Source organism: Hippoglossus hippoglossus, chromosome 7 (genome assembly GCF_009819705.1).
Source record: "Hippoglossus hippoglossus isolate fHipHip1 chromosome 7, fHipHip1.pri, whole genome shotgun sequence".
Taxonomy (NCBI): domain Eukaryota; kingdom Metazoa; phylum Chordata; class Actinopteri; order Pleuronectiformes; family Pleuronectidae; genus Hippoglossus; species Hippoglossus hippoglossus.
The window spans coordinates 18,535,061-18,560,652 of NC_047157.1; the positions used below are offsets into that span (position 1 = coordinate 18,535,061).

Genomic DNA, 25,592 nt, shown 5'->3' on the forward strand with positions numbered 1-25,592 from the left:
TGTGATGTTAATAATTGATCAGGTATCTTTGCCTTATTTCCCCCTCTCATATCTGTACAACATTATTGAAGCTAGCCACTAGCCAATTAGCTTATAGTTCAGCATAAAGAGACTGGACATACCCTCACTGGAGAAATGAACCATGGAACACTATTGTGATAAGGACAACCAGAAATGACAAAACCACTTTTTTAATTTGGTCCGTGTCCCATCCACTAACATGTAGGAGGCAGGATTTATGACCTATACTGCAGCCATTATCCTTAAATTGATGCTAAGATGGCTGCAGTTTCATATTAAGCTACAAACATAAGAGTGGTATCAATCTTTAGTTTTTTGTTTTGCAACATGATTTGATATGGGAGCTAAAGAAAAAGGCCCAGTCTGATATCAATTATCACAAGTTTTCCTTCCGTTTGTCTAAAAAGCCACTTGTAGCAGTCTATTTTATAGAGAGTAGATGGAGATGGACGACATGACTGCTGCCCTAGAGTGAAGCCACAGCATCTCGATTGGGTACAGTAGCCTATAGGTCAAAAGTCCCGCCTCCTCCGTGTTATGGTACGTGGACCAAACATAAAGTGCACATCAAATAAATGTTATGTCATTTTGGGTAGTTTTTACACTGAAGTATGTGCAAATGTTGATTTTTTTTTTCCAGTAAGTTTGGTTGCAGTTAGTTATTTGATGCTATAAAAACTAGAATGAAACATGATGATTGACAGCTGAATGGTGGAATGCATTTATCAGTGGGACCTCGCTTCCGTGGCTCCATCCCTCCACCTCCACCTCCACCCTCTGGATCCAAATGTGCAAAATGGCAGCGTTCGTATTCGGGATATTTTTGCTTCATTTCTCGATAGTGGGAGGAAGTGGAGATGCGTCATTCAAATTGTCCATACAGTCTGTTTTCCCTACAGTATACATCTCCCACCTTCCTCCTCCTCTTCTTCCTCATTCTCCTATTAAAGCTTCCGCTCTACATACAGCCTCCACTTTGCCTGTGCCTCTCCTCTCCTCCCCTCCTCCGGTCCATCTCTCCCTCACTCTCCTCCCTGTAATGAATGAGGGTGCTGCTCCCGCTGGACAGAAGTAGGTCTGGGGAGGAGTGGGGGTGGTAGAGGGTGAACAGGGACGAAAGAGAGCCAGCCAGAGGGGAGACACACTGATGGATGGCTGCAGAAAGAACCACGCGAGAACCAGGGGAGGAGGAAGAGAGGAGGTGGGATGATGGGGACATATCATTCCATTTTCCTGCTGTATGGCTTCTTGATGATGAAGGCCATTACTCACGCAAGGAGTACCCCCCCCACTCCCCTGTGTATTGTCTTCTCTTTCTTTTTGTTGTTCTTTGTTCATCCTGTATTTGTCATGTTTCTTTGGTACTGTACCGAACAGTAAATCTACACGGAAAAAATGTTCACGGGAAAAAAATCTGAGAATAGAAAAATAATCTAAAATTCTTTCAGATTAAAGTCAGAAATTAGAAGTGTGTTATTGCTCAGGAACCACACTGCTATGTGCTTCACTTTGAAAGCTTGTATCAATCTCATCACACCGGAGATGCAGCTGCTTGCTGAGCATCATTTCCACTGCGCTGTTGTCCCAGATGCACAAAGCTTTCAACTTATTCAAATCAGTATGTTGCTTCATGGCAATGTCTCTCTTCAAAGTCTGATAATAATGCGATTGTGAGCAGAGACAAGCGTTTTTCATATTCTTGACTCCGATTTTAAAGGTATAATTTGATTAGATCTTTCACTGCAGGCGTTTCACACTGAAAATAGCAGCATATGTGGAGTGATGATGTAAATCCAACCGTGTAGAGTAAATCAATATGGTTCATTCACAGAAGAAAACGCAATTTTATTTATTTTTTCTTGTGAATTTGTGACTTTAAAATCTCAGAGAATATTATATTATCCCCTCTCTTGACCTACAATAGATCTTAAATACATCTCATTCTTCTATTATGATGCAATGCCTCTGATGCTATTAAAGATAATATAAGATGAATTATTACAGATTGTTGGGTCATCTTTTTAGAAGTATACACTATGTATTAAAATGTATTTTCTCATATAAGATAGATCCTTGGATTATTATAAATATGCCGGCTAAATCTTTGACTCAATACTGTGATAATTTAGATTTATGTTTTAATGTCATGGGCCGTGGGGGCAGCAGGGAAACACATCAGCTCCATCATACAGGCAGCACACATGTAAATAATGATAGTGTAGTAAAAACGTACTCCTTTTCCTAAAAGTTTAGAAACATCTTTAATCTTTGATACATTGGAGAGTGAAGCTCCCTGATGAGCTGAGAAGTGTCGTCTTTGGATGATGCACATCAAAACACCTCGTGTTTTCCTATTACCTCGTATCTCTCCTGTTGAAATATGACTTTCCAATTGCATCATTTCAATTTTTCATACAAAGCAATCCTCTTCGACTCTGTCAAAAATAATTCACAGTCTCCGCTTCAGAAATCTTCTGCAATGTTTTGTATCTAGAAAATGTAAATTTCTGGTAAATAATTCGCACTCTGAAGAAACGGTCAACAACAACCACTTTTATTTATGATGAAGTCATATTTTATATAAATATTTAGGAATTTTTCCGGGATGTGCATTTGGCAATATCAACCATTGGAACACACATCTTATTACCTTCCCACCGTGCATGTGTATTGTTAAAGGTGAAGGTTAAGGCTTCAAACCAACACACCTATTTAGTGAACTTGTGCTGTTATATCCACAAATGTCCATAATAATTTAACACAAGCTCATTCTGAATTAGCTTGGTATTATGGTTGGTTTACCAATGCAAAGAAATTCGCTGAGTAACAATAATGGTGTCTATGCTAAGAAATGTTCACTGAGGAAACTGGCAGACACGCTGATAAAACACCAGCACAAATACTTCTGTTTGTGACTCCTAAGAACTATACTACACACGAATACACATTTACCAGTACTCGCATGTTTTCCAGCGACCCATACTTACCAAGCTGAGCTGAGTAATGACATCACGGCAGGTTAGTCTTCTTCTTCGAATGCAGGACACGATTGAATGATGCGCACCACAGGCTATTTAGAAGTGGGTAAACACTTCGCAGATTGAAAAATAAGTGGGTATACCTACGTTTGTTTTACACTACTTTTATGACAAATTCAACAACAACCGAGTCTCCAGTTGAGGGTTCTGCGTACCGACTAAAGCTTCACTGAACTTTGAATAAAAAGATGAACAGATCTTTGTGCAGCTTCAGGGTTCTGTGGAGTCAGTTATTATCCATAAAGATGAGGGAGCATTCTTACCCTCTCTTGTCTACACTCAATCACCCACGAGAGGGAGGGTTTCCACACCTTTCCCAACTAGATCTCAATTAATGATGGGGGTGAGCAGTAAATTTGGGTTATTAAAATGGCCTCAACGCTCTGTCAAGTCGGGATGTATGTGCATGCGCGTAATAAGGAAACACACTGGGGCAGGGAAAATGGAGTTGTTTCCAATTAAGGCCTACAAAGCAGAACACACTTAGCGAGTGGACCAAGCAGAACTTGATGGGGCTGATTGGTGCTTAAATCGACAGGAGTTCTCATTACAGCAGCTGGCAAAGATGGTTATGAACTTGCTTCCATCACATTTTGAGATATGGAGGTGGGAGCTACACTTTGTGTCGTTAACAGCGGATAACTATGGATATGAAGCCACGGAAACGCGTGCATCTTTCGTTTGAGTGTGCGACATTTCAGCATACACAATCCCATTAAATGCAGTCAGTTATGATGTGGAACATTTGGCAGCACTTCAGCGTTCCTCTGTTGAAAATCAGCCAAGTCCTTTGTTGCGGAGTTGGCTCAGTCACGGCTTGAATGAAAGGATTAGATATGAGAGTTAAGTCGCTCAACACAGAGAGAGAGAGAGAAAGGGAGAGGGAGAGCTGAGAAGACAACTGGTTGCGTCTTCTGCCCATCTGAACCGGTTGTGACTTTATTAACGTCCGTGTTAATTCCCCGCACATTGAAGCACAGAGGATGGGCCGCGAAGGAGAAGCGTGTGAAGAAGAAAAGAAATGGAGGATGAGAGGAGTAAAGGCGAAAAGTTGAAAGATAAAGATGACAAGAGTCACACTAATATTATGCAGACTGTATAATGAAGACACTGCTGTCTGGGAAAATTACCTCCGGGGAATGACCGTGCCAGACACAATACGACACAGCGTTTGCAGCCGTGCTGCTGGTGGGAATAACCAGTGGAATGTAGATAGCGCAACAGGATGAGTTGTTGACAGTAGAGTGTAGTACAGATTTAAAATAATGTAATGTGTGAGAAAAGGAAGCAGTGGAACTTCATTCTCTCTGAAAGGTGTTCTCTCTGGGAGCCCTTTAATCAGAAGAACAGCAGCTGTTTGTCCATCTGTGCCTACAAACCTAAACACTAAATTCACTGTTACAGTGGGTTAGATTTAAGCTTATTACATAGGTAACACTACAGTAATGATTTGGCTTGTATCTGTAATAAAAAAGAGATTTATTTAATGCACTCTTCCATTTCTGATATATCACATATGAGTAATGAGGACCATATGAAAATATAATTGGAAATTTCACAAATAAGAAATAAGTGAAATTACCAAACTATTACCAGTTAACAGCAAGAAGAGCCCATTAGACATTTTTCTCCTAATGCTACATCTTTTTTCTCATAATATTATTATTATTACGTTATTCTCGCTCTAAGTGGCTCTAATACTCCATCGTACTGATTTATTTGACAACCAAAAGGGATTTTCCTGCAAACTGTGGCATTAAAACACACTGCAACAGATTTTACATTAATGAGAACATTCTGCATGTTGCGTATATTTTAAAAGCTCGGAGCAATTACAAGGTGATTATCTGAAAAATGTGGAACTTGCCAATACGCACACATATACCTACACTCACTGACATTGTATAACTATTACTGTACCTGCACTAACCTGGAATGATCTCTGCTTCTTGTGTGTTTCTTTAGCTGCGTCCGGGTGAAGCCTTCACTGTGTATCACACCAGTCCGACACTCTCCAGTCTGTCCAAACCTGTGGTGCTGTGGACTCAGCAGGACGTCTGCAAGTGGCTTAAGAAACACTGTCCTCACAACTACCTAACTTACGTCGAGGCCTTCTCTCATCACGCCATCACAGGTACAGTCCACAACACACCACGCTGATTGCACACCATTGTCAAGCATCATTTGTTGCTGAGACCAGATGCTCATATCGAATCCTTTTGTTGTAGTGACTCTTGATAGTGTAAATCAAATGAAAGTGACCTGGGATTGGTTAAAGAATATAGGTTTAGAACATTTAAAATCAACCTTATTAACACTGATATGTCAATGTGTGCATTAAATAGGTAAAAAAGAAATGGGGGACAAAATACACAGCCACACAAACATGCCGTCTGTATTTCACTGAGACTACCTACAAGAAACATTATGCAAATTAGTTGTTGCGGGGACTCAAATAATTAGGTAAAAACCCACTCTGACTCTGGGTTCGGATTATATTTGTGACGTCTTGGAGTCGCTCCAGTTTTCTCTTGTCCACCAAACACACTGGGATTTGTTCCTGTCTCATCTAAAGCATATTAGACAGAATAAAAAACAACTGTAGATTTCCCCTGAGAGATTCTAAAAGGATCAGGTTGAGGCTAACAGTGGTTAAGATGGACAATTTGAATTAACCCTTCAAATTCATTGTCCAGTACACATGTAGCTATGTTTGTACCGTGTTTCTCATTCACTTTGTTAGTAACACTTGAGCATTAAGTCAAATCCAGCAACAAAACCCACATGCCACCATTAGAAGGTATCTGTCCATCACAGCTCAGTGGGGAACTTTTATATATAGCGACTTGATTTAGCTCAGTGGGACTGCAGAGGTTTCATACGCGCCTCAAACATGGGAGTGCAGTTTTTTGAACCGAGCAAAATCGGTGCAGTTTCTCCCTCATACCTTACAGCACAGACCAAGGCACCAAGATCCACATCAATATTAAGACTGACGCAGAAAAAATCCTTTAATATCTTTAGGACCTTGCTCATTGACCTCCGTGATTCTCCCGCGGACTAAGACATTTCAAGGCAATGCCATAAAAGGCTTACCAAATCTCACGCACGTATTATTTTTAGGTTTGTGGTTCCAGGGCTTAGCCTTTTCAACTGGAAACAGGTTTACACCCAAATCTCTCCAAAGGAGATTTAGAAGGCATTCATGTGAGGTAACGAAAAGGAGTGCAGCCTATTTTTGGAGAAGAAAGGGAAAGCCGCAGAAGAAAATGGGAGGTTATCGTGTTTCAAGTTCAAACAACACCCTCACAAAAACACACATGCACACATGCATTTATTTTGGAGTGAGCCCACACAAATGCACGCCACTTGCGAGCGAGAATAACACACACACACATTTATTCACACACACCCTCAGACGGCCATGACAGACCACACGGTAGAGCAGTTTCTGTTTTAGTGTCTTGCTGAGAACAGATTGCTGTTCTGTGCCGTGGGGTTAGCCACCACTCAAATTTGCATATACACACATAAACACACAGGCACATATATATACACACACACACACTGGCTTCAGGGTTAACAATGCTGCCACCGTCACAGTTAGAGCAGCTCTGATGTGATCACTTTTATTTATGTCTTTTCAAACACACACACAGAAGGAGCGGCTTGGGGAAAATTTGTTATGTTGTTACAAAGTCTCTGCCGTTTTCAAACAAAGAAGGAGGTTGGATCTCAGCAGCAGTGAAGAAATGGAGAGTGTGTGTGTGTGTGTGTGTGTGTGTGTGTGTGTGTGTGTGTGTGTGTGTGTGTGTGTGTGTGTGTGTGTGTGTGTGTGTGTGTGTGTGTGTGTGTGTGTGTGTGTGTGTGTATCATCTTTGTCTACTGACCCAAAAGTAATAGTAAAGTGATTCTCTCAGTCTCTCAGTGTAAGGGCACCATTACCGTGAAACAAGTTGCCTGAGGTCAGTGCAGCTTCTTCAGTGTCTCTCGCTCTTACATTTAATTCATGCTTTCATCTTTCCTCATACTTTTACTGGCTCTTATATTCCAAATATTTTACATTTAGATAATTCTGTCTGCTGATGGTCAAGGGTAGGAAATTGACTGCCAGGCATTTTCACCACACAGTAATATATGTGAAGGAAATTAGTTGCCTTGTGATTTACTCTTCTTACTGATAAATATAAACCTTTGGTGCGCTGGGACCTACAGAATCATCAGAAATACATAAATGTAGTTTACCAGTAACATAAGATAAGATTTGTAAAGTCTAACTTTATAAAGTTACACATCACACAACAGAAATTACACTGCAACTAGCATATTTTAAAAGTTTGATATCATTAGCTGCTAAAAGCTCCAATCGGATCAAGTGAGGCAGCTGCAGAAAACACTCTGACTGAAGTGATTTGAACGTGGGGGGGGGGTGTTTCATTTCTTATGAGTTCAACTTTTCATATTTTAAAGAATTAACTTAGATACCAGTGTTATTTAAAGTCAACTGTCTGAATACAACTGCAGCAGATTTTAGTGTAATTTAAGTTAAGGAAATATTTAGGTAATTAAAAAACTGTGTATATTAATCAATAGTGGCAGATGAAAGCTTGACAGTGAAAGGGGGGCCATGGTGTGAATGGGATTTAGTGACAGAAGCCCTGTTTATTCATACCCCCTGGTATTATTGATGTGGTCTGTGCCTAAATTGGTTCTCTGAATAATGGCATGACTGCATTCACACCTACTGATTTCATTTATTTATTGCTCTCCACATTCCGTCCGCTCTGCCATGAGAAACTGCAGCCATACAGTCAATCAGCAGGTTCGACTTCAGCACCTCAGGTGTCAGTCAATAAACTGTCATCTGCGGTCGGTCTGTACGTTTATAGACTGAGATCTGACAAAAACGCAGGTTAAACCACCTCCAGATGTGATCTTACAGGTAGAATTACATTCCAGCTGCTGCGGCATGAATTTACACCTTGCATTAATGTTCTATTCATCTTATCGAAGGTCATATCCTGACACGGGTCACAATTTTAATACCACGTGTGCCAAATAAGCCAGACGGGATGAAGATATATCGAGAGAATATACAGTGTATACATTTACCCAGAGTGAAAGTGAAATAAACGGAGTGAGTTACATGGGAAATGTAGCTGGAGGGCAACACACTCAACCTTGATGCTACTGTATATACAGGCTGCCAGAGAGGTGATACATTATGTAGGCCTTCAGGGAAAGCAGGGACTGAATTGGTGGCCTATCAAAGGTTTAATCTAAAGGTTGTTCTCTTATAAGGAAGCCTTTACCTTTCTCCCTCTTGGATTGCTTTTCACCCTGTTTTAAGCGTCATTATGGTCCCGGCCGAGGCAGAACTGCTTCCCATTTGCCCAGAGACATTGTTAATAAGCAGTTTATTTTGAAGCCAAATTGAGAGAAGCAATCTCTATTGAAACAGCTTTTGTTTTTGTGTCTCTTTTTTTTTTCTTCCTCTCCTTTGACAGCACTACTTTCCCTATCTGCAGGCAATTATTATAGGACCTGTATTAAGTCTGTCTGAAGGGAATTGATTTGAGCTCCATTCATCTGCTTTGTCTCATTTCGGTGCTCGTACACACGCATGCATGCAGGCAGACAGAGAGAGAGAGAGACAGAGAGAGACAGAGAGAGACAGAGACTGACAGCAGTGGTATTTCTGGTGCACACTGTTGGCCAACACACCTTTGAAAACTATAGCGGCGATGGGAAGAATAGGTTGATGAGTGTGTATGTGCATACGGGAGTGTGTTTGTGCACAAAATTGTGTAACTGTGCACAAAATAAATGAACAACTATTGTTGTTGTATCCCGTAGGTAGTTGTGCTCACACACAATATACTGTTCAGCTCTATGTGCTAGAAAAAGAGGGCACCTGGACTCTGAAGAGCAGTTAATAATCACACAGTACCACACGCACACACACACACACACACACACACACACACACACACACACACACACACGCACGCACGCACGCACGCACGCACGCACATCCAATAAAACATAATGAGAGCTAACTGTTTTTTTATGCCTTGCCCACAGTGGACGTGGTTATTGTACTCATTGTTCAACCCTTTGGTTGTCAGGGGACTAGTTCACAGTTCTGTCCATGTTTGGCCTGTCAAGTTCCAGTGAGGGCTGCGTCTCATATCTCAGAGACATGGGATGTAAGAAGAAAACCATAATTATTGCTGCTTGCTGATATAATGTTCAGTCTGTCTGCTGCCATCAAAGAATCAATCACTCAACTTCAACAAAGCTTTGTTAACAATAAAAGTTCCCTCATCTCTGGGGTCAAAGTACAGAACTCTAGCTCTGTCCCGATAATCAAACTTTAGCTCCTACTTCAGTGCCACTCTAAGAGATTGGATTCAGTACAGGATTTCTCAAACGTTCAATACTTTGATCAAATGTGTTTTACCTCCAGAGGGTGCGCACGACTCTGTGCACAGTTAGAGTTGCATAAAAAGAAGAAAATGAAGATTGGACCAGACAGAGCCTCATGAGCTTTGATTTGTGAGAGTGCATCGGTCAGCAGATCAGTGAACTGGGACAAATGGTTGAAAACATGGGAAGACTGTCGAGAACTCTGGCCACATAATTGAGGAAAAAATATTCCAAAAGAGGAATATGGATGTTGTAGACCAATGTGGTACAACTCCAAGGATTGTGATGCCTCCACGCAGATGAAAAAAGCCAGTGGACAGAGGCATTAGGTTTTAGGGTTCTTCATCCGTCCCATTCTTCTTGGTCAGTTTGACTCGAGGATTAAATTATGGTGGTCAAAGCTCAGAGGTCAAGCTCACTGTGACCTCACACAACACGTTTTTGGTCTTATGAACGCAACATCTCAGGAACACCTTGAGGGAATTTCTTTAAATTTGGTGTAAATGTTCACTTGGACTCAAAGACTGATTCGATTCTAGCAGTCAAAGGGTTAAGGTCTCTGTGACCTCACAGAACTCTTTTTTTAAACCTTGTGAATACTTTATATTATCACGTGTCGAGAAAATCATCTCAAATTTGGCACCAATGTTTCACTTAGACCGAAAAATGTACTGATTCGATTTGGGTTTTCAAAGGTCACAGTCACGGTGACCTCACAAAACATGATTTGGCCTCTTGGACATGAGAAAAGTCTCTATTGAGGGAACTTATTCCAATCTTGACCAGTTGTCACTTGGACTCTCGTAAAAAAAATTGTAGACTGAAACTGCACTGGTTGGCGGAGGCATTCAACCGCAGGGCAGTAATTCTAGTTTGTTGTAGTACTGTGATATTGTTACAGTCACTCAGTTTGTTATACACATGCTTTCAGAGCACTTTAGCCCAGGCCTGGAACCACTGGGGGTCACAACAGACCTACCTGAGTCTATCACACTGTTACAACCTCAAGTCTGTTCTCCAACCTCAAACCTGTTTTATAAAATATGACTGCCAGCTCTCTATTAAGGACATATATATTTCATGGGCTCAGAAAAAGGACAAAGGACTCCAGTTCTCCTTTCACTAACTTTCTTCTGGTCATCTTCTCTTTTATTCTGTTGTTTTCTTTTCTGTCATTTCTCTTTCTCTTGCTCTCTCTGCTCTCCTCTCTCAGACATGCTTATTGGCTGCTGTGGATGAATAAAGTAACTCTGTGCTTGCATGTGTTTGTGTATTATGTGTATGAAGCACATACTATGTGAAAGCATACATTACTTGGGATACTGTTCCTCTGCAGCACATACATAATGTACATACTGTATAGGGAAATAAAGAGTTGAACCAACAGACAGAGGGGTGTACTAATGTCCAAGGGAAGAAAATGGGAATGAATGGTACAGAGAGTGAGCTGCATGAGTAATGAGTCTAATTATGATTTGGACATCTTACGGAGCGGCTGCAGATATGATGGATTCCTCTTCTGTCTGAACTGGTGAAGGACATAGCTCCCATATCCATGGTAACCTGCGTGTGTGCGCCTGTGTCACCACACATGCATGTCTCAAGTTTTTCCCGTTTTCTTTGTGTTTGTGTGAGAGCAGCTTGCTTGTAAAAGCTGTTTACTGTGGGTAATGGTATGTTAAATGGGGGTGTCCCACAGGGTTAACTGACAAACTCTGTAGTAAAGCTCAGCCACAGCAAACAGCCAGCACGGGTAATCCTGCCCACGCCACCGTCTTTTACTGCCAGGCCGCCGGGCACACCAGAAAATAAACACCTCATCCTGAGACGTAAATTAAACATCTGAAAATATCCAATATACAGTTGCAGACATATTCTCAGCATATGAGAGGAAGTTACATTCAGACTAACTGGAAATTAATAGTCTCCTTTCCCTGTTGAATGCACTTGTTTGAAGACTTTGAGGAAACCTGCAGGAACACAGAAACTCCTCAGAGAGCGGGCTGTGTTTTGAACCTGAACACATTTTAAGGGTGTTTGTATCACTGACCGACAGAATTAGTATTTTAAGAAGATATTGGTTGAATGATTTCTGTGGAGCACATCTGTGTCTGTGCATACACCTGATATACAATCACACTGCACTGACCAATTTACTAAATTATTTGGAAACACTTTAGGTCGCTCTAGTTTAGCATTTATTAGCAGTATGTGAATGTAAAATGCTCTAAAACACACTAATGGATCTAATAACTACTTAACTACTTAATGGAGTAATACGGAGTTATAGTTAAATTATTGACGTCAATTACCATACATAAATAATCACTTGAAATGTCTCATATCTTCTTACAGCTATGTTATAAGTGTTAGCAATAATTCCACCATCTGATTGACTTAAATGATTGATTTCCACAGGCTAAATCAAATTACTTCACCTCTTATGGTCATATTAATGCCGTGCAGAGAGGGCTATTTCTCTAGATGAGTGAATTCCTAACCACTCTGAGCGATTCCTAACCACTCTACACCTCCTCTTGGCAGGACGGGCTTTGCTGCGTTTGAACGGCGAAAAGCTTGAGAGGATGGGGATCGTGCAGGAGACGCTGAGGCAGGAGGTCCTCCAACAGGTCCTCCAGCTGCAGGTCAGAGAAGAGGTCCGCAACCTGCAGCTCCTGAGCAGAAGTGAGTAACAAGACAGTTTGTGTGTGTGAGTGTGTGAGAGTCAACATGTTTTCTGTACATTTCTGTGAGGAGTCGTCTTTCTAAGCGTGTTCATGTAAGAGAGGGAAAGAAAAGCCAACCGACAAGCAAAAGGCGATTAGTAGGGTTTGGTTAAATTGGATGTAGACAGTCCGAGGCCATGCATGTCCTCCATGACACACATGAAGTGCAATTGCTAGTGGCTGTGTGCGGTTTTATTGATCGACACTGTTGATTTGCTGCCCTGCTTTTTGAATGAGGGCTCTAGTAAACGCTTTTATTATTCAGCCATCAATAAACTGGCCCAGTCCATCTCTGTTGACCTGGATTCAACAGTTGATGGGGCTCGCTTTTCATGAGCCTGTTCTGGTGACTGTTTTTGTGGCATCAAAGTCTAACACATTTTGTTTCACTGTGTAGAGCTGGATTTCAACTATTCCCAGTAACTACCTGGATAAAAAAGGTAGCTATGAATTGGATGAAAAGTCATCCACAATGTAAAACATGCAGATATATAGACAGACATATATTATGTACATATATTTTTAAACTCCTAAATTGTGTTAGTAAAGGCTCACAGGGCACAAAGTTTTTTGATGGATGAGTAGTGCCTTAGTTTTTCATGATTTTGTATTCCGAGCCAGACGCACCGAGCACCTTCCAGCCATTTCACTCAGGTTTTCCATTGGACTCCATTATTCAAGATCATGACCTATATTCAGCAGCAGCCTCCTGGCAGCGCTCATTCCCCAGAATAAGAGGAGATCTGCAGTATTTAAGTGAAATTGCAGCCTGCTTGTTGCTGTAGTTGTTTCCAATGTGCTGCCTAGTAATTCACTCCTCAAACAAGAGGCAGAAAACGTGTCTGGATGTTTTTACTGTGCTCCTCTTATTCACCGAGCGTCCAGGTGCAGGGCCTTTATTAATAAAAATAAAACATAAATACACAACCATTCGCTGTAAACAAATCTCTGTTTGCATAAATGCTTTGGACCAAAATAGAATTCAGCCCAAACAATGACCTTGTTTTTGCAATCAAATATTTATTATGCACCAGCTATATCTAAATAAGTAAATGAAGTCATTGTTGTAATATGACAAGCTCACATTCGCTCTCTGACCATTCATGCTGCTGCTGTTGTTTTTATTAAAAATTGTATTTACGTACTACAATGTGTTTTGAATAGAGATGTTCTGATACCATTTATTCCGTCCCTGCCTTTGCATATCGGCCAATAACGAACAGCAACTAGTGTTTTGGACAATGAAGAAAAAGTAATTTCCGGATTAGAAAAACAATTGCATTTTTACCTGAGTGAAACTAATACACAAAAATGCGTTATCGGATCAGTACATAGATTTGCGTACTTGCCGATCCCCGCCCCATTTTCGGGAGCATTGGAGGCATTTCAGATGCTGGAATCGGAGCATGTCTAGTATTGAGGTCCATGCCTCACAAAAAGATGAGTTCTCCCTTTTTCAAAGGCTTGTTTGAGGGTTAAGACTTGGTTTTAGGGTTAGGGTTACAACTGGATTTAGGTTAGGGTTAGGGTTAGGCCTGTAGTTGTGATAGTTAAGGTTAGGGTAAACGCATTATGCCAATGAGTGTTCTCACTAAGATAGAAGTACAAGTGTGTGGTGTGTGCGTGTTTGAGGGAGGAAAAAAGAGGTTGTTCTCTAAAGACTAAAACTTTAAATGAAATGTTCCCAATTCAGCTGAAGTCATAGAGTAAAACAAGGGCACATCAAATAGTCCAGGAAAAGCATTCCCATGTAAACCCTGAACAGTGAACCATGTCATTATCCAACAGCAACGAAAGAACAAGGGCAGCAGTTACATAATAAAGCAAGGCTGCTCTCCAGTTATTATAAAGATTTTAAAAATATATAATTATTTAATTCTCTGCATACGCAAACTGAAACACACTGAGGTTCCAGGCACCACAAATCAACCAGCCCATTTTTTTAGGCATAAACTTAACAAACGTCATAAAATATCTTTGTTTCAGTGAATAGGGGGTTGATGAGAAATAGAAGGAAGCGGGGAAGTGATGATGAAATGTGACCAAAAGCCTTGTGGCCATAATCAAAGCAGAGAAGTCAAGGCTATTTGGCTCGTGCCTCAATCCTTCTGACCACCAGGATGCTGTAAATCCCTTTATTTTGTTTTCTAAGTTATTATTCCCTCGCATCATTTTAACTCAACTTATAAGTGTTAAAGTTTGTGGTGACATTCATGGCAGTGAAGCATGTTGAATTGAATTAAACTGTATTAAATTGAGAAGTGGGACGCAATTGACTGGTTAAGAGGAATAATTAAATTCCTGTTTGACACTTGTGTTGATAGAGCAATGCAAATGTCATTTGCCAGTTCAGCAGACTCTGACTCTCAGCAGGCGACAAGGACAGGCTAATTTGTTGGCCTCATAAAACACCTGAGGTCCACATGGTTACAGGGTTTTCAGAGGTGATGGAGGTAGGACACCCTGGTGTCTGGACTGGAGGCGCGATAACAGGGTGTTTCGGGTGCTGAGAAATGAGAAGTGTGATGAGGTGGTGATATGGTGGGAGATCACTGCAGAGGTGATGTACGTCCACATGGGGACTGGAACATTTTGAAAAGAAAAACACTTCAAAGGCCATCGGCAACTTTATTTCTCCAAACACGTCACGCAGTATGAACATGATTTTAATAATGCAGGCTCATGGCTCTAGTTCAATGAGGAAGGACTTAAAGAGAAACGAATGAGAATGAGTAAAATAGATATATTGTCAACAGGTGGAATAGACTATAGACCCCAGAAGGAAGTAGAACACCATGGAGGCGGTTGCTGTGAATTAGGTGCTTTGGGCAGAAGGAGCCTTCCTCCCCAGAGCCTAGAAACTGGTTGTGCTTCTGAGGAATGAAACATTGATGCATGATGAAGAGGCAATGACCCGTTCAGTTGAGGTGCTGCAGGGATGCAGGTGGGTGACTGACACCTGAATGACAGGAGGGAGAGAGAACATTTTAAACTTTAACAGCTTACAGGTGATTGGCTCAAGGCCAGCGTGTCAGCTTGTGATTGGATGAAAAGAGCTGATAGAGCATGTAGAGATAGCGGGAGCTGTGGACGTGGGAACTCAGGAGGTCGTCTTGACTGATTTGATTTGATCGAGACGAAAATATCTCAACAGGAATTTCAACATAATCTGCTGTGCTGGTTCCTTGATTTTCACTCAAGACTCTTTTGATTTTCAGAAAAACATCTGAACAAGAAATTGTGCAGATTTCCATGGTGAAAATAGAAAGTATGACTCTTATTTTGGTGATTTGATTGATGGTGAAATTGAAAACAGAGAGGACAAGACAGAAAGGTGAGGTGAGAAAGAAATGTTCAGACTCGTCGCGCAGCAGCTAATGCAGATTCAGAATTTGCCCTCATGCTGGTCTCTCCTCACCGTCCTCCACACACACTCCCAGCTCCTCTCACTGGACAATTATCCTGACATATTTACAATTCTGCTGTGATTTAGCGGAGCCTCATGTCCCACACACGCCTCTCAAGTCTGACTCATCTCCAATAGATTTACCAAAAATTAAATATTGATCTCACAGTAACTTTCCAAAAGAGGACGAAAATACAAATAAGCTTGACTCTGATGTGAGATTGTCTCTGATCTGAGCAACTGTAGCGGAGCTCAACACAACCCTTACAAGGTTCTCACATTGTTCACATTAGTGATTTCTTAAACCTTTACAACCAGTGGGTTCTTTAAGTTAAGGACAAAGACAGAGTGGAGAAAAGAACGACTGACATGTAATAAAGATGAGGACGGACAACTGAGACTGGAAGTGAGATCTTTCACAGATACGAAACCAGACTTATCTCGTTCGCCAACAGGAGATATGGTCACAGTCTTCACCCCCTTCTGTTCCTGTGATGTGTCAATAAATGATACCCAGTAAATTGTCTTTGCAGAGCTTTGTGGTGCAACAGTGAAGTTGACCTTTGACCCTTGGATGTAAAACTTAATTTCATCTTTTTAGATAGTTGTCATAATTAGCGTATGACTTCTCGAGACAAAGTTTTGTTATGCCATTCTCCACGGATAAGTCACACATTTAAAGATTTATATACAGATTACAAATGATTAAACATATTAAAACCAAATACATACTTGCAAACAGCAGACAACTATGGTGATGATAATAATTTAAGTGCAATGGTGATAGCAAAGTACTGGTGAATTAAAAAACAAGAAAGGTAACGGATGTGGTCACAGTAACCTTTGACCTTCGACCACCAAAATGTAATCAGTTCTTCTTTGAGTACAAGCGAACATTTGTGTCAAATGTCAAGAAATCTACTTACTGCACTCCCAAGATATCAGTTTCAAAATAATGAGATGGACGTACAGACGGACAACCCAGAAACATTACACCTCCGGCCACAGACGTCACTGGCCTTAAAAACACTGTGGATAAAATCTACAGATCACAGATAAAGAAATGAGAGTGGGAAAGAGTGAAACAAAGCTTGGACTGGTAACACGTTTACTCCTTGGCTGTGGGGCCCTACTGTCTGCACCAGGCTAATCTGTCTGCGGCAGACTCAAAGCCCCATAATAACATTTCACACTCAACATGGAATCACATTACTTCTTTTGCAAATCACTGTTGAAAAGGCTGTTGTTCACACAATAACAACATATGTCCATAGAAAAACATACAAATTGGAAAAGTATTTACTCATTGTATCATGTGAATACTGCATTTAGTAGCTAAAGAGCCTATAAATACTAATGTTGCTCCATTTATCCACAACATCACGATATCAGGTTTAGAGGTGATAACGCATCAGTGTTGTGCTTCCAGCTTGGTTTCTATTTATTTATTCTATTAAGTTGACAATTTATAGAAAATCATTTCAAGACATTTAACAGTGGAATTGAATTTATATTATATAGTTAACCTTGGTGACTTCTACAGTGACGTGGTTTAGCTCAGTTCGCGCAGGCTCTTCAGTGTCTCTCTCAAAAAAAAAATCTGCCTAAAACGGTGACTTTAAGTATTTCAATTGAATAAAGTTATACATAAATATTTATATCAAACACAGAATTTATTTAATTAATTCACTCAAGTGAGTTGATTTATTCACACTAACTCAACATGATAGAAAACACTTGAAGTAACATGGATATTTAATATGTAAAAATACATAAAGTCCCCATTCTAGCCATCGTCTTCTTTTTTAATTGAATAAACAGAAGCTTTTTGTACATGTATGTTATAAGATTAAAAGGACGCTGTCGGTTTGATTCCTCTTACTTTGCTCACTATGACGGAATAATAACACACAGTGCAGAAAAATCTGATATAAAAAATCTGAAGTGGAATAATATTGTACAAGAATGCAGTTTATTCAATGAACATAAGAGCTGAATAAATGAACTTAAACCACAACTGTGGAATAATGCAACTATCACAAATTTGATATGATTTTCTCATGTTTTTCTCTGTGCTGAGCAAAGGGTAAAATTTTGTTACATAAAAATGGATTAAGAAAACAAGTTAGTCATGCTCAACACTCAACTCGACTCCTTTTCATGCTTCATGAGCAGAGACCGTGGAGAGGTTCAATTCCTGTCAGATAAAATGGGCTCCAAAAAAATACAGTTAGTTTCATGGTGGAACAAAAAGGATAAAGAAGTACGCACCTGCAGCATAATCCACCCGCTCTGCTCTATATGTGTGCTCCATGTCTTCCTAATATTTTCAAAGTTTTTCCCACAGAAAAACGTAATTTCTGCTGAATATTGAATGAATACGGGGGGGGGGGGTTGGAACTTTAAACCTGAGGCAAAAGTCAAGTAAAAAATTCACACAGTGTAGAAATTTAAATCAGAGCTCCAAAGTTAAATGAAAATGCATACATATAGGGCCGTCCACATCTTCATCCATCACTACTGTGCATTGCAATACTTCACAGTCTGTTAAACATGCTTCTTGTACATAAACCTGTAATGTTTGGGAAAGGTGCTGCACATACATCTTGTATTTTTTAGACACTACAGTATTTTTGATGTATTTTCAGTAGGCTGTGTTATCTGTGAAAGGTAAAGATGATGTCTTCCACAGCCCAGAGCCATAGCTCTCTCAGGGGTTGCAGGGGTTTGTTGTAACATCTGGAAAGCTTTGTGGAGGGAGATTTTAGATGTGCCCTCCTCCCCCTCAGCCGCTGGTTGTTGGTATATCTTTATGATAAACTGTCAGCGCCGCCCTTCCTTCTCAACACACCAAAATGTCATCAAAGTTGGTCAATGCAATTGTGAAGCTGCCAGGTTTCAGCCTCTAAGAGGTGGCACACATGGGAGAAGTGTAGCTTCAAAGCTTTGAGCCTCCTGAAAGGGTCTATTTTAACCCAAACTATTACCTTTTCTGAAGCCTGCCTCAACCTAACAAAACCTGCAACTGAAAAGTGAAGCCAGGAAAACCTTTCTGCCAGAAAGCCTTGAAATCAAATTTCATCCTTTTGTCAGCAACACTTTGGCTGCCCTGGAACACTGTCTTGGTAAGCCTGGTTAGCAGCTATGAACCACTCTTGTGATGGCGCCCAGCCTTGAAAAGCTTTATTCAGGGCTCTGTGTGATGCCTGCCAGCTGAACCGTAGCTCTGACTTACAATATGAATGAAACTCTGTGTGTAACAGACAGAGCAAAGTGAGGAACATGTCATTTCTCTTCAGCACAAATTTGTCCCGTTTGCCGTTCTAGCTGTCCCTTCGTCCCGTCAGCCCTTAAAGGGATGGTTCACCGAAATATGAAAATTCACTCAGTATCTACCAACCACTATGCCGATAGAGGGGCGGGTGAAGTGTTTGAGTCCACAAAACACTTTAGGAGTCTCGGGGGTAAACAGTGTTGCAGCCGAATCCGATACAATTGAGGTACCCGGCGACTTTAACTTCAGACGTAATAAAACAACAGAAAGAACATAACATGCCTCCATACAGCTCGTGTGGTGTCATCCAAGTGTCCACAAGCCCCGACATTCATATTCGACTCAAAACGGTGTCATTTACACCATGTTTTAAGCCTCAATTACTTCAATTGTATCGGATTCGGCTGCAACAAAGTTTACCCCTGAGACTCCTTAAGTGTTTTCTGGTCTCAAACACTTCACCCACCCCTCTATCGGCATAGTGGTGAGTAGATGATGAGTGAGTTTTCATTTTTCTGTGAACTATCCCTTTAAGGCTGACGGCTCCACAGGGAGCTCATTTAAAATGATTTCTATCAAAGGGGTGGTTCCCTCTGTGTCTGTACAAGCCGCTGGTCATATCGATGCCTCTCTGTCATCTCCTGGTCCAGGGTCACTCCGGTGCCACGATACGTCTGTCTGTGTCTACAGACAGGTGGCGCATCTTCTTTGGCGGATCAGAAAATGAGGGCTTTAGAGCTGAAATGCTAACAGTCTGACAGAGGAATGTCTGCTTTCCCACTGACACTTGGTGTTATTTCAGGATGGCTAGTTGTCAGGGAAACCACCTGGCCACATCTGTTGTTTCGAGAGAGAGAGAGAAAGATAATGACATTAAGGAAAAAAGGCTTCTCATTACATGCTGTTTTACATAATGTCATAATTTTGATATATGATTTATATAGCTGCTCTCTCCACAGTGTAATATTTTAGTAGGTATATTATAGTAAAATATATTTATATTTACAATATATCTACTGTCCGCTTCTATAGACTGTATTTAAGGATGGACAACACGTCCCCACTTCCTCCTGTTGCAGTAATATTAAACTAACATATCCCGGATACAGGTGCTGCCATCTTGCTCTTTTGAAGTAATTTGGAGCCAATGACAGAAATTGAGAAAAAATATTTGGCATGTACTTTGACTTTGTCCCATCCGCTTACTTGGTAGAGGCAGATATTATACTGCGAGATGATTTGGCATTACTTTTGAAGAGTTTTCATGTTGTCCAACTTTAAAGTCTCACATAAACTTAGAACACGTTTATTTTGAGCTTGTAAATCATTGTTCTAGTCAGTTTTTCATTACCTGCATCAGTGACACTGCAGTAATTTTCATGCACTGCAATTATCCTCTTACTTATTAATTCATACTAGTTTCATACTAAATTATTGTTTGTTGCAGGTTGTTGTGCTGCGATTGATACAGTGTGTTACATGGTGAGAGCTCGGCCACACCGATCAGAGTAAGTCTGGAGGAGTCAGGGGTCTCATACGGATTCAGAGGGGCTTTGAACCCAATAGATGAGCTTTGCTGGATCTTTGAGACTAGTGTGTTTTTAGGGCTCAGCACAAAGGACAAACAACTTCATGATGCATTAACAGATAAAGACCAATATAGAGGAATGTACTGAATTTTTAACGATGCACAGAGGTTTCAAAGGGGCAAGATGTTAGAACAAACTTTTGCTGCACTCTCAACGCTCCATTTTTCTATCCATGCGGACCCTAATTATGCTCTCCCTCCTCTCCCCTCTCTCTGCAGCCTCCTTTGGAAACTTCTCTTAGCTCATCCCTGGATCCATTTGGCAGCCCTCTCCCCCATCCCATGTCACAGTAGGAGCCATGGAAGAGCTACCGTCTTCAGATATGTGAGCGGAGAATCAATGAGTGAACGGGGGGGGGGACAGGACAAGCCTCACAGACGACATGCCAGCCAGTCTGGAGGATTCTCATTCCACACAGCCAATCTGGTTTACAGACACTGACACAGAGACAAAGCCTTAAAGCTCCAGGCCGAGGTACTCCACTGTAACATAGTGATAATATGTAAGATTCACAACCCTAGAGATGATGTAGACCTGTCACTGGTATGTGCCTGATCACGGCAAATCTCCTTTTGGTTTCTTGCCTCAGTCGGACTGGACTGATTGGGCGATTTAATCAGAAACCTGGTGAATGTGTGCAGGTTTATTTTTGACACATGCACAAGGAGGATTCACAATTTTTGGTTCACTTTCTCTCCCGGTTAAGGTTATTATTATGAATAATTATTTAGTATGAGTTCAAGTCTGTGAACCCAGGGAAGCTTAAACATGTAGATGACTCTTTGAATCACACACATACACATGCAGTGCCACCGCTGGACCACTGGATCGATCTCCGTGGAGCCTGTTCAGAAGAAATTACAGCTGGTCTTAAATGGATTGGAGTGATGCCGGTCTAATCAAGTCCTCGGCCACTGCTCACGCTACATTTTCTCCTCAGGACTTTAGTTTTGGAACTGTGGGTTCAGAGGGATCAACAATAACGCTTGAAGCTGAATGTCATTCCCACAATCAATCTTTTTGTATTGTGACTGATCTGCTGTCAGTGAGAAGTTTAGAAATATACACACATATATATACAGTATGAGCGTTGTAGAATAACATAGAATTCAATCTGTGTATGTAACAGTAGTCTTTTGTTAATGAAATCGATCCAGAGGGCACAGAGTTAATGTGATAATCACTGACTATCGACGCTTGACAAAGCAATAATTTCAATCCTTAAAGGAGAAGCACTGTCTTGGATAAATATCAAGGAAACCTTTTTTTACACCGTTGGGATGGAGTCTGCTGAGGGAAACGTATACTGTAGATTTGCTCCTGTTACAGTGGTAGCATTTGCCAACCTCAAAGCTTCTGTCTTCTCTGTGTGCTGTACTGTGTATGTCATCTGTCACACACAGATATGTGGAGAGAAGGGACGAGCCTCTGTTGTGTTCCTCCTGGTTTCCGTCCCTGATGTGACACTGTGATTTTCAAATGCTCCGAAATCAAGACACTGTGACAGTGACGCAGTTTCCCAGCGGGACTGAATTGAGCACCTGAGATGTCACCCCCGACAGCAGCAGACAGCTATCTACGATGACAAAGTTAAAGTCACATAAATAAATGAATAAATGCGTACATACATAAATAAACTCCCAACCCCCCCAGCATCCTCCTGTCTCTCCTTTGAAGAGGAATCTTTGGCTAAAGTGAGTAAGTGACTGTTAGAAGGAGTAAAACACATGTTTTTGGATTATCTGACGTACTGTATATACACACTTTCAGTTTATTTAGTCAAATGATTGATGAACTGTTTGAAATGCAAAAAAAAGAATGAAAAATATTTATTTGCTTTACAGATATGAAGACATGTGGTATGGAATATGATGAAAGTTGTCTTTTTAGAATAAACTAATTGAGATTAAGCTTTGCTCCTGATTTCTTGAATTGATTTCATTTTTACCTGCGCCAAGGAGGTTATGTTTTCACTTTGTCCATTTGTTTGTTGGTTTGTTTGTGAGAAAAATTACATGAAACTTGGTGGAAGGATGGATATATAAGAAATATAAAAGTAATATGGGTCAAGGAAGAACCCACTAAAATTTGGTGTAGATCCAGGATTACAAAGTTAATATGAAAGCAACAACATTTGATAGGAATTTAGAAGGAAATAAAAATACAATTTAAAAAAGACACCAGAATCAAGTCATATCTAAATCTCAGCTCAATTTGAAGCAGCTAAAAGTCAAGTGTATCTTATCTGAGGGTATTGTAGAGGAGCGCTCACAGTGGTGGAAACAACATTTTCCAAAATGTATATCAGAAATTGTGTTATTGTAACATCTTTGTGAAGAAGATGAAAGTGTTGTTGAGAGAATATATGTGTGTGTGGTCTCATCCCCAAAGCTGATTCCATATGAGAGGGAAGTGATGAAATGTCCTCTGCACATCTAAAAATAGCCTGTTTCTGTGGGGATGGAGGATTTGTTTATATACATTGGCAATTTGAAAATATGAGACCAAAGTCAGGGTTTCGTCTTTAGTTTTGCAGTGATTCTTCAGTTACACTAAGGAATACATTTTTTGGAAACATGACCAAAGTATAAAACCACTTTAAAGTCTAAGTTTAACTGGTATTAAGCTGTTCCAGTCTTTACAGAGCAAGTGTGAATTTTGCTTAATACTGACTCCCATACCCACTTCACCAAAACATCATTCATTTCTTATTTCTGTGCTTCTCTGGCACACAAAGTGGAAACAGAAACATTTGGATTCACAATTTTAGAAATAAAACATTCCACTATATTGTACTTACTGAGCATCCAGAAATACTACAAGATCACACACTTAGTTGTATCTCCATGACTTTAGAGGACCTTACACTGGCTTACATTGATTTCCTGGAGACTCTACTTTCCTTATCTTTACACTAACCTTGTTACCAAAAATTTGATGATTTACATGATGGGGACTTGCTTTTTATCCCCATAAGGAAGACAACTCCCCATAATGTAACTGTGTAAACAGATTTAGGTCCCCACAACATGAATAATACCTGAACCACAAACACACGGACAGGCTTATTAGGACTCCTATCCTTATTAGGACTTTGCATTGACTTCCATTCATTGTGCATAGCCCAACCAAAACATTTACCCTAACCTTAACTCTAACAATCTCATGCCAAACCTAACAAAAATGCACATCTTACCCCTAAACTTAACCTCAGGAATGATGTTTTGCCTCATTAGGACAAAGCTTTGGTCCCCAGAATGTCTACTGGTCCTGAAAAGGTCAGTGTTTATGCTGGAATAGGTCTTAAAGAGGAGAGAAAAATGACACACACACACACACATACACACATACACACACACACAGAGACCCAACTTCCTTGATTTAAGTTGATTCACCTAAGTGGCCCAGAGTGAAGCCAGATATCTTTTTCTAGCCATAATCAAGAATTATTGCAAAGCTCTTGTGGATTTTTTTCTTCTTTACCACCTTCCTCATAATGTTTGTTCCTCGCTTAGTTTCTCCCATCCTTGCTCTCTCTCATTTATCCTTCTTTCAATTCATCCATGAATCTATTAATTTATTCATTTCATTAAATAGCGCCCGTTTATACACGTTCCTTGACTGTGAGTACGTCTCAAACGTGCACCTGCTGCACTCTGACCCATCAGTCAGGGCCAGGAGTCACGACTCAGACTGTGTGAATGCAAAACAGTGGCGGCTGCCTGGAGACACACACACACACACACACACACACTGTCGCTCTCCTGCTCACATACACGCACTGTGATCCAATTACCGGGAGACATGAAGCGTCTCACCTGTTAGTAACAAGGCACACGTATGATGAACAGATTCAGTGAACAGTGGCCCTCTCAAACCAGAACTCCGTGGAGCAGATGGCTTGAAGGATGGTGCAGTTAATTGGGTACTGTTTACTGTTAAGTGTCTGTTCCTTCTCTCTGTGACGTCTGGAGATGCGCAATTCGTTTTTGAAAGCTTGTCTTTCGTCATTACTCTGTGAGCCTCCTCATCCAGCTTGTTTATCGTTATGTGCCCGTGGCTTTGATCATCTGGATCTCAGTCCTCTGACAGCACTGAAGCCGAATGAGAAACACCCTCTCATCAAGAAGCTCGCTGCAGCAGCTGCTTCACTGGAGCTGCTCAGTGGCGTAAACCGCTAAAGTCTGTAATTTTTCTGGCCAGCACCCAAATATTAATATTCAGCATACCACTGCAAAGGACATCAGTATGATAAAAGTGCATATGTGCTCACTCAACTTTCACTGAAAAGGTCAACAGATAAATTACACAAACGGCTGGTGGATGGACTCTTGGAGAGCCGTCTGGGGCACACGCCACTCCACCTGGCCCGCTTTAAAAACCATTAAGTGGCCTTTTGCTCACTCAGCAGAGGAGGAGTGGGAACATAAATCACTGCCATGGTAAAAGGATTAATCACGGGTCAGACAAGCCCCCACGTGAACCACTCATCAGCAACCATTAAAGAAAGCAGAACACAGATTCAGCTTAACCAGCTGGAACATACTGTTGAGGAGAAACAGGCGGCTGTCAGTCAGTCGAGGGAGAAACACCCCTCAGGCCCAGAGAGCCATAAACCAGCTGAGCGCCCCCTCCAGTCTCCATGTGTCTGTACCAACACGCTCCACATTGCCATGAAAAACAACCACACAAATGTAAAAGTGACAAAGATGCTGCAGGGGCCTGTATGTGTCCATATGGTTTACGAGTGGCTCCTCACCGATCGCAGAACAGCACTGCCCCCTAGTGGAAAACGAATGCAGACAAACCTTAAGTAGACATTCAAGAGATATTTGAAGGTATCTTCAGACATCGTACAAGTGTACGAAGGCAACTGTTTCTTGAAGATGCTTCACCTCTCATCTGGAAGGCTTCTTCGGTTGTAACTCAGTAATGGCAGGTTTCAGGTATTTTTTCTTTACCTATGTTGAGAGTATTTATGTTAGCACCTACATACAGTTAGTATGAAGGTAGTAATAATAATAATAAAATACTTTATTGTTTCATTTGTTTTCACAGTCATTTCAGTACAATCAACACAAAAGGACACATTTCAGCAGAGGCAACCCA

At 40.9% G+C, this 25,592-nt stretch overlaps 1 protein-coding gene across 2 annotated transcripts in view; it reads left to right on the forward strand.

Annotated features, from left to right (window-relative positions):
* The window catches only part of samd10b (sterile alpha motif domain containing 10b), a 51,265-nt gene extending 28,867 nt beyond the window's left edge, over positions 1 to 22,398 (forward strand). For both annotated transcript variants that reach the window (XM_034591032.1, XM_034591031.1), the window contains exons 3-5: positions 5,025 to 5,193; positions 12,033 to 12,173; positions 20,702 to 22,398. In XM_034591032.1, the coding sequence (XP_034446923.1) occupies positions 5,025 to 5,193; positions 12,033 to 12,173; positions 20,702 to 20,724 (333 nt within the window). In that variant the 3' untranslated portion in view covers positions 20,725 to 22,398. The remainder of the gene's footprint in view (positions 1 to 5,024; positions 5,194 to 12,032; positions 12,174 to 20,701) is intronic.
* The last annotated feature ends 3,194 nt before the right edge of the window (positions 22,399 to 25,592 follow it).